Source organism: Triticum dicoccoides, chromosome 3A (assembly GCF_002162155.2).
Source record: "Triticum dicoccoides isolate Atlit2015 ecotype Zavitan chromosome 3A, WEW_v2.0, whole genome shotgun sequence".
Lineage (NCBI taxonomy): Eukaryota > Viridiplantae > Streptophyta > Magnoliopsida > Poales > Poaceae > Triticum > Triticum dicoccoides.
This window is the reverse complement of record NC_041384.1, coordinates 671,242,640-671,252,321: the sequence shown is the minus strand read 5'-3', so window position 1 is coordinate 671,252,321 and position 9,682 is coordinate 671,242,640. Positions and strand designations below refer to the sequence as shown.

Here is a 9,682-nt window from a genome sequence, read left to right as displayed (position 1 = left end):
GTGTTTTGGAACCAAAGGCAAATTTTGTGTGCCTCTGGGATCTGGTGGGGAATTGCTGGAATTTTGTCTATTTTGGGCCTAGCCCAATAGCAGTTTCAGAAATTCCTAACAAATCCTAGAGGCCCGCGTAGCCCATTCATGCAAGGCAAGAGATGGAACTAAAGTTTAGTCCCACATTGCTAGTTTAGAGGGAGTTGGACCTCTTTATGAGGGAGGTTCTTTCCCCATTTGTATGAGCATAAGAACAAGAGGGACATCCACGCGCGCTCCTCCTCTGTCGCCCGCCACGCCACGCCTCGTCGCGCCGCGCCGCGGGTTGCGGGAATGAGCCGAGCCGATGACCTCCCGTTGCAGCCTGTTCGCGGGAGCGCTCCACGCGACTACTGACTTCTTCATCACGGACTCCGACGACCACTTCTTCCCCGACGTCGACAACCTCATCAACGACATGGCTGGAGAGGATGTCGACCCCAAGTCCAGTGCTTCTGCTGCTGCTGTCCGGTACATGTTCTTGCTCTTTCTGTTAGAAGTCTTGCCACAGTTCTTTGTTCTAGTTTCTGCCCTACATATGTTAGGTTCTTCATCTAGTGTCTGTTCTAGATGTGTTTAGTTCAAGTTCATATATGCAAATGCTATTTACCTTCTCTCTGCCAGATTGCATGACTTGCTTTATCTCTGCTATATTAGTCATGCTTTATTTACTATTTCCGTTAATAAAATCATTTGATAAATTGCTCATATTTCCAACACAACTTTGGTGCCTTTTGCTAAATTCTCCGGACATACACGTTATTTTTCCCCCGGCCACATCCTAACGGTGGTAGATACAGGCTGATTGAGTAATCGAAAACAAAAGTATATACAACCTAAAGATACAATGATGTTTCATTTGACAAAAGGTTGAGGTTCTTTGTCCTCCCTAGATACAGAACACTGCAGATAGTCTACGCTCTATATTTCCAACAACAACGGCGAACTGAAATGCACGGCCAAAATTTGGTGAAACAGAGGCTAACATCAGTCCCCTTGCGCTCGAGTTCCCATCTTAAGCTAACCTGTACTGCACAGTTTCACTGCTGGTTTACACAACAAGGGAATAAGCCAGTACTAGCACAGAATGTAAGTTCCTGATTGAGACACTAGCTATGTGAGTTTCTACAAATACCTTGCCCTAAATTGAGATCCTTGAGTTGATGTTTCGTTTGACCGGTGTGAAATCCCTCGCGGCAACCCATCACTTTCTGGGTCGGCGGTAAACATGCAAGCATACGCCAGATTAGCACCACAGCCCGTGCCACTTCCAGCCTTTTCGTATGAGCAAATTGTTTCTGTCTGGTCAGACTTTCGATGGCTTGGTTTTCTTCTTTTTCGCTTTTGTTTTCGTTTTTGCTTTTGTTTTCGTTTTTGTTTTCTTCTGAGCAATTCCAGAGTCCCGTCTGAAGATCGCCAGGACTTCGATGCTGCATCAGTAATGCATACAGCCAACAAAGCTTGTTTATTAGGAAACTAGAAAATAAAGGGCCCATGGACCATGAGCAATCATCCGAATCATCATAATAGAAAAGGCAAACTAGCATCACGCCTTGTTGCCTGCAACTAATGTGCAAAATCAAGAATATAACGGGTTGCATGGGTGGAGAAGGAGAAAGTGAGGTCGAAGTTATTTGAACAGGTCATCACAGGCAGATTTAGCTTTAGACAGGTTCATTAATTAAGAATATCAAGAAGCATCTTCAAGTTAATTATTTTGATCAGCGAAAAAAAGCCATGTGCCACTGAAATATTCATGAGACTGCTCCTGACTATCTTCAAACTTAATTAGCCTAGAAGTCTCAAATCTATATAATCACCCAAGCCAGGTTGCAAGGGTTGGTCAGAGCAACTTGATTTTTGCTTGCGCAGTACTAGAGCTTAAAACAGTACATAAGGATCTTCCAATGAACCCCATAAAGGTTGCAGTAAAACATACGGACAGCTTCCAGTCAAGAGGTTGAGACCCGTACCTATCAGTGCCAGGGAAGAAGTTAAAAGCATGTGCATTCTCCAAATGCCAGGCCTCGTTGGATATCAAGCTTTTGCAGTCCTGCATATGAAAGGAAAGTGCATAGATGAACCCGGGTACATATGAACCCACTTTGAAAAACACATTTCTAAATGCTAAAAAAATCTGAAAAGTGTTACATGGTTACGTCTCTATGTTCTATGTGTGTGCATAAAGTTTCACGCAAAAATAACTTTTTTGTGGCTTGTGCAAAAAAAGACAAAAAAATGTGTCGTGTTACACTATTTAAAAGTACTGAAATTTGTCTTTTTTATGGAGACAGAACAACAAAACATTTTTCCGCAAAACTTTGTGTCGCGTACACACATTTGTGAACATGTATGCGTGATATTTTCTTTTGAATTTTTTGACATTTTAAAACATGCTTAAAATGGATTTTTTCAAAAGTGGGTGCATATGCCCATGGGTGCAGGGGGTGCCCTCTAGCATATGAAATGCTTATATATAAGAGAACTGAAGCACCATAAAACTGAGGTAGGAAGGGTACAAGATTTGGACTCCTCGTAAGCTAGCAACTGTCACCTTTTTAAAACTGTCCCATCCGCAGCTGATGTATATGAGGGTCTCTGGCCATATTCCACTACTTTCTTCCATGATTGTACTATCAACATGAACAGCTGGTTCCCTTGCTCGCAGGATCCATGGTCTCTTCTCATCTTTGACCTTTGTAAGTGAACTGTTCAGAAAATAACATTACCGATAAAGCTACCACAATGGAAAAAGGATATCATAATTTAAGAAAACTGTCGACATATTTGTCAAATAACTGACAGCATGAAAGCATGTGGACTGTGAATTACTTCTTATATCTACCTTTTGGCCTTGAACGCCTTGCGCTCAGACAAAGCAACTCTCTGTAGAGCATTGATAACAGAAGGGTGCAGTCCTTTCCTGGGAGGATCCACGATAGCAACACTTGACCCTTCAAGCCAGTGAATGGGTTCCTGGTACCATGATGTAGGTTCCAAATTAATCATCATAATATGAAATGTAACCATTACAGAAATACAGGTTCAATTGCATACAGCTGAAGCATCAGTATTGTGCCAAGTTATGGTGCAACCCAGGTTTGGTGGAAGTCGGCTTGCTGACTTCTCAAAAGACAATTTCGACATTTTATTGATCTCAACACATCTCACAGACCTGCAAGTATAAGAACCTCACTTGAAATATTTCAATAAGAGTTTCTAAAAAAGAAAGAGAAGTGGGACACTATAAATGGTACACTGAAAGTTCTTATAAATATTTTAATAGAGAAGCCCCAGGGCAGACTGGGTGTCCTAAATCTCAGCTTAAGTCGGCTAGCTTTAGAACCAGGCCCACAAGAAGTTTTTACAAACAAATAGTGTAAATTAATATATCTAGAGGAAACCAACATACTTTGGTTTCTCAGACTTTGCTTGGCTTTGGGCCAGAACACAGTTATATTGGCGCTCTTTTTCCGAGCCAGACCAGGCTCAAATTTAGCATTTTCAGGCCAGACCTTACACAGGGTTTGGCAAAGTTTAACTGAACTAAACTAATATATTAAGTTCCAGAATGGCATTCACTATACCACACTAGTTTCGATATCACTACTTGTGGCTTAGTGCTACAAGCAAGACAAGCGGTCTCCTACACTTGACTAAGTGGCCTACAAGCAACACATAGAGCAAGGCTAACTGATTCGAGCAAAAGCTATCAACAAGTATACCAAATAGGGAATAAAAAACTAACTCTTTGAACTAAAACATTAGTGAAGTATTCTAGAATCTCTAGATTGTACAAGCATTAAGATAGTGTATCAGATCGTAAATTGTTTAGTATATCAATGAATTTAAGTATGCTCCACAACATCTGGAATGTCTGGGAAATGATGTTGCCCTCATGCACCTGACAGGCAATATTCATATCTAATCTTGGCACATAAAAAGGTACAATATTTGCTAGTTAAACATCCATTTTACTTACTCGCCTACATTTCCGAGAAGCAGCAACGGATAGTTAAACATGCATTTTTGTACTCACCTGCATTTCCTAGAAGCCGCGATGGCTAACCCAATAACACCGGCACCAGAGTATAAATCAACAACTGTTGAGCCCCGTGGTACATATTTGATCAACTTATGCAGTAACGAGTTAAAAGACTGCAGAGGAAACACAACACTGTGTAAGAAAAGGCTGGCATGACAAACTTACCGTAAGTTAAGTTAAGATACACAATCGAACCATGTGCAGCTAGAATATATGGTGTATGGAATGGCTCTATGGTTAATCAACAGCACCTAATAAATAGAACTGCCTAGATTTTTTTACTTTGTTGTGAACCTTGGTTCACATCAAGACAAACACAGTGCTGAAGATGGTTGATGGTATGTCTTGAAGGGAATTAGGGTATTGGAAGGGGAAACGGACTATATACTAGGGCCGATGGACTTCATATAGGATAGAAATATATATTTTTCTTGCTTCCTCTCATACATTTAAAAGAATAGATTTTGTATCCATTTAGGAGTCCAGCCATGCTAGGGTTTGTACCCATTTAGGAGTCCAGCTATGCTAGAGTATGTATCCAGTTAGGAGTTCTCCTCTTGGGAGTCAAGTTATTTTAGTTAGGGATACGTGCCCAGCTGTCACATGCTGGAATTACTGTTCAGTGAACAGTAGCCGGCCTAGAAGGTCCACATAAGGGATGTACCCCAATTGTAAGGAGGCAAGCAAGAACAATCAATTTATTCTCTCTTCGCAACCATGAGTCTACCCAAACCCTTGCGGCCACACCGTCTGGCCATCTTCATTATAACAGTAGTTATCCTGTTTTGGATCAAGCTTCACAACATTTTGGTACAAAATTTGATCCTGATATAATCACACATACCAGAGTATTGGCCTGCCCAAAGCTATAAGGGTCAAGACAAATATCAACTCCCCCAAAACGCTCCCACAGATCTGCCTCCCCGCCGATATGTCTCCATTTATGCCCAAAAATTATCTGCAGATGCAACAACATTATTATAGGAAAATGCCGCATAGATGTAGTTGGTCAACCAACAGGTAAATATAAGGGAGCTAACTTGTAATCAATGTCTTATAACTTGTAAGCAATCAGTTTAGACTTTAGAGTAAGAACAAAAAGGAAATCTGAACATAGCCTTGATATTTTTGTCCTATAGGATTTCCTCATGCTGTACACCTGGTCCTTGCAGCTTGTAAAAATGTTGACAGCTTATCAGAGGAGAGTATTTAATACAAATTTGATTAATATATGCATAAGCTTCTTATAACTGGGGCACTCGTGACCCGAACAGCTTGACCTAGAAAGTTCTTTAGCACTATAGTGCACGATCTTTTCTTTGATACATACTGTATTAGTTAACAGTTTAAGAAAAAAATAGATCAAGTAATATTTGGATTTCATGGTAAAAATAAAAAATTAATATTTGGGTTTGTAGAGATGGGAATTGGGTACAATGGAACCATACGAATTATGCACTCCATATTCCACCTTCAATCTTATCACCAGTATTCATCACTTTGCAAAAATTCTAAGACTAGACTGTAGTACCATTATCCTAACTTCGCATAAAACTTAACCTATTCCACTATCCATATTGAAAATGGCAAAAGCGTTACGTGCCTTAACTATACAACAAAAGTAAATCAACTACTCCCTCCGTTCACAAATATAAGTTGTTTTGGATATTTCAATATGGACTACATACAGACTGAAATGAGTGAACAAACACACTAAAATGCGTCTATATACATCCGAATCAGAAAAAAGCTATAACATATTATAGTACTCCCTTTGTCTAGAAATACTTGTCGGAGTAATGGATGTATCTAGAACTAAGATATATCTAGATACATTCATTTCTTCGACAAGTATTTTCGGACGGATGAATGGAGGGAGTATATTACATCCACCAAATTCACACACATATCTTACATTGCTGGTTGATGTCTGGAAATTGGCCCATATAGAGTGAATCACATGCAAATTACTTCTTGGTCCACCATTTGTCCATAAGAACTGTCATGAGTACAATCACCAAGATTGAGGATAAAAAGTACACAAAAGCAAAGTAAATGACTTGGCAGAATACCTAAAGGAAATAGGAAAGCTGACAAGCAGCTATATGTGTTGAACCTCAGTTGGAAAACTTACTTCTTGCAACAAACTCAACTTCTCTGAATTTTTGGAGCGCTCGTCTCTTGAATTCCAAACGAATGAAACTTGAACTCTCGCTAGGCAGAAAATAACATATTTCAATTATTTTGGGTTTGGAGAATCGACAGTACAGCTTAGAACAGATTGAGAATAAAGCTAACCTTGCTCGTATCTTTGCGCAACGGGAATAGACGTGTTATATGTCGTCACGGTCATCTAGGGGTATGATAAAGAAACCAAATGCATCAGGATTATAGGCATAATGACATGCTTGATGAGGTCATTCTGTGTTGGGATTTACAGCAAGGAAGACCGAAGATCACAAATTTCAACTTTCCCATTCACAAAGAGAATCTATAAGGTGTATGTTCTTGGTGCAAAAGAAAACTGAATACTTCCTTCGTGTCGTTATACATACATTATGTACATGCTATTAATCAAAGTAATAATTACCTGCACGTATCTTAGTTCACCAGTACCAGCATCTTCATCAAAAGGCTGCACACTGAGCTCAGATATACCTGCAAGACCAGAGTTCTAACATATTATGCCTCACTTCGTGATTTGAAGAAACTATGTTTCCCTAATCTGTATGGAGCAGGCACAACAGACAGGAACACACCTTGCTTCAGAAGCTTAATAGCATAGTTAATGCTTGGGTGATGGGCTGAAAAAATGTGAAAATAAAACGGTGAGTAATAGATTGAATATAAAAATAACATGCAGCAGAACGAAGTACAAGTGGATAGCCGGATACTGTGTAACTCTTACAGTTAACTGATTTCATAGCTAACCTCTGCAATCGGGAATATCTTGAACAGTATGTGTCCCTTCTTGATACAGGCCAATCAGCGGCTTCTCTGGTGTTCCACGTACCGCTAGCTTCGCCCGGCACCGCCATTCTGACTAAAAACAAGGTTCCCACATTCAGAGTTTCAGACTTAGCGGCAAAGCAAATCCAGTAACTAATCACATCAATTGCTTAGGTGACTATACATTTACTGGGAAGTGGGAAATTCTGAACCTAAAAATCTTTTCGGTTACTCGGGTGACCAGAACCTATGCAAACTAATTTAGTTGAAACCAAATAGACATGTCATCCCACACATTTCGGGCTACGCGTACCAGCCTGCCCCTGCTGAATGTGAAGTCTTCGATTCCGTGGCCACTGAAGAAATCCGCCACCTCCTGCAGCACCGGCGGCTTGTCGAGGTCGAACTCGTGAGTGCACCCGGAACACCTACGAACCACGCAGAAGAGTCAGCTCACACACGCACACGCACAGAAGCGAGCGCCAGCGCGTCGGGTAAGAGAGCGAGAGAGTATCGTACGAGCCGAAGTGAGTGCAGTTGAGGCAGGTGGAGGCGGGGTCCATGGTGGAGACAATGGCGGGCGGCGGGGGCAGGGAGGCGGCCGGTTTTGGCGCGACGACCGGCTTGAGCCGCGGAGGTGGCGGCGGGGCACGGCGAGGGGGAGGGGGAGGAGGAGGAGGGCGAACGCGAGGCGGGGGTCGCGGCTGGGTCGTGGTGGTGATACGCGGCGCCGGGGCGGTCGGGGAAGGCCAGGGGAGCAGCCCCGCCGGGGGAGGCATCGCCGGCGGTTGGGGAGGCGGGAAGAGGGGTGTGGAGGGAGGGATAAGGAGGCGGGCGATGCGCTTGGATATGGGACTGGATTTTTCAGTAGTGTCTTTTATCGGAGGCAAGTTTTTTTTTCAAAAAAAACATATAGCCGTTCTACTCTTTTTTTACTCTCTTCGTTCCAATGAATAGCACGCATGCATTTCAGAATTCAATTTTAATCAGATCTATAGTACTGTACTCCCTCCGTTCTCAAATATTTGTCTTTCTAGACATTTCAAATAGACAACAACATATGGATGTATGTAGACATATTTTAGAGTAAGATTCGCTCATTTTGCTTCGTATGTAGTTACCTGTTGAAATCTCTAGCAAGACAAAAATTTGAAAATGGAGGGAGTATATGTTTTTGTGGCCTTAAAATTATGCAATTTAAACTTTTTTTGAATTTGAATTCAGCGGTTTTGTCACATATAACCCACATTTGATTGATCTAATTTATGGTCAGAGTGCACTTTTTAAATGTGTGCATGCCGTATTCATTGAAATGGAAGGAGTAGCAAAGTTTACTCAAAAAGGAGAATATGAAGGGCACGGTGTTTTGGCTCCCCGATGCACAACCGCCTAAATGAATATCAAAATTGGGGAAATAGCATAGTAATTTTTTCATACAAAATATGGTAGTACCTCACATATGAATTTTCGTGAAGAAATGGTCCTAATGTCCTAGACAAAGAAGACAAAATCAGTGCTATAAAAGACCATGTGTTTGAACTTTGAAGCATGTTGAAAGGTCCGGTTTTATTTTATTTTGCTCGAAAACACACAGATGTTGCCATCACGAAAATTCACAAGCCAGGGGAGCACTCGACTATGTTGATTATAAAATAATGTTTAAAATACTTTGCTATTTTTAAAAAATAATGTTCATCAGAGTGCACATGGAACCATGTACATCGGTGTTTTTCTGATAAACAAAGCCTATATTATCTTCATAAATTATGTCGCCGTAAACGAGAGAGTTTATTGCGACTCTAATGATTGTTTCAATCATTTAGGAGATAATTCATTAGTCGATTCGTGGCTAACCATCAAACTACAAACAATGTAGAAAGCTCATGTGCAGGTTATCACACTATTTTTTTCATGTGTGATCTGTATCAGAAAGTGGCATCGGTCCATTTCTCTTCCAAAATCAGTCCCGACTATCTACTGTTGAGTGTGATGTTGCCGCCACATGTTAACCCACCCAATTGATAGCAGCTTCTTCTGCATGAAAGCAAGCACATACAACCAATTAAAAGAACCGCGTAGGCAATTCCATGCCTTCAAAACATACACCGATGTTCAGTTTATGACTCGGATAGAACCTCCACTTCGACATTGCTCTGGCTCACCTTCTTTCTTGGACCAACCCATCCTCAAGCACCACCTTTCCCTTCGGGTATGCCACGAAAATGGTGTATGAATCATGTTCATTCCATATGTTAACGTCGACCAATGTGTACAAATCTAAAGTGTTGAAAAAAGATTCATTTTCATGCCATGGATGCTCGAACATACAAAGGAATTGTTGGGGAACGCAGTATTTCAAAAAAAAATTCTTACGATCACGTAAGATCTATCTAGGAGATGCATAGCAACGAGAGGGGAGAGTGTATCTATGTACCCTTGTAGACCGAAAGCGGAAGTGTTGAGTAACGGGTTGATGTAGTCGAACGTCTTCACGATCCAACCAATCAAGTACCGAACGCACGACACCTCCGCGATCTGCACACATTCAGCTTGGTGACGTCCCTCAAACTCTAGATCCAGCTGAGGCCGAGAGAGAGTTTCGTCAGCACGACAGCGTGTTGACGGTGAAGATGAAGTTACCGACGCAGGGCTTCGCCT

General features: G+C 41.4%; 1 protein-coding gene across 1 annotated transcript; it reads right to left on the bottom strand.

Moving 5' to 3' along the window:
- Positions 1-835: 835 nt before the first annotated feature.
- Positions 836-7,853, bottom strand: LOC119270101 (uncharacterized RNA methyltransferase pc1998-like). Its single transcript, XM_037552073.1, has 15 exons — positions 7,544-7,853; positions 7,338-7,452; positions 7,007-7,118; positions 6,835-6,879; positions 6,666-6,733; positions 6,374-6,428; positions 6,210-6,289; positions 5,991-6,074; positions 4,920-5,033; positions 4,070-4,188; positions 3,088-3,205; positions 2,876-3,006; positions 2,585-2,738; positions 2,004-2,083; positions 836-1,460 (listed from the first exon to the last, which is right to left on the bottom strand). Exons 1-15 carry the CDS (start codon positions 7,801-7,803, stop codon positions 1,337-1,339), a joined length of 1,659 nt encoding a protein of 552 aa, XP_037407970.1. The 5' UTR covers positions 7,804-7,853; the 3' UTR covers positions 836-1,336.
- Between the last annotated feature and the right edge of the window lie 1,829 nt (positions 7,854-9,682).

Bases quoted from the DNA above. Each gene is read 5' to 3' on its own strand.
- LOC119270101 (XM_037552073.1), bottom strand. From the start codon at position 7,803: ATGCCTCCCCCGGCGGGGCTGCTCCCCTGGCCTTCCCCGACCGCCCCG. The intron at 7,119-7,337 runs GTACGCGTAGCC...CCTTGTTTTTAG, and splicing joins CATTCAGCAGGGGCAGGCTG to TCAGAATGGCGGTGCCGGGC. The intron at 4,189-4,919 runs GTATGTGTGATT...TTTCCTCTGCAG, and splicing joins TTGGGCAGGCCAATACTCTG to TCTTTTAACTCGTTACTGCA.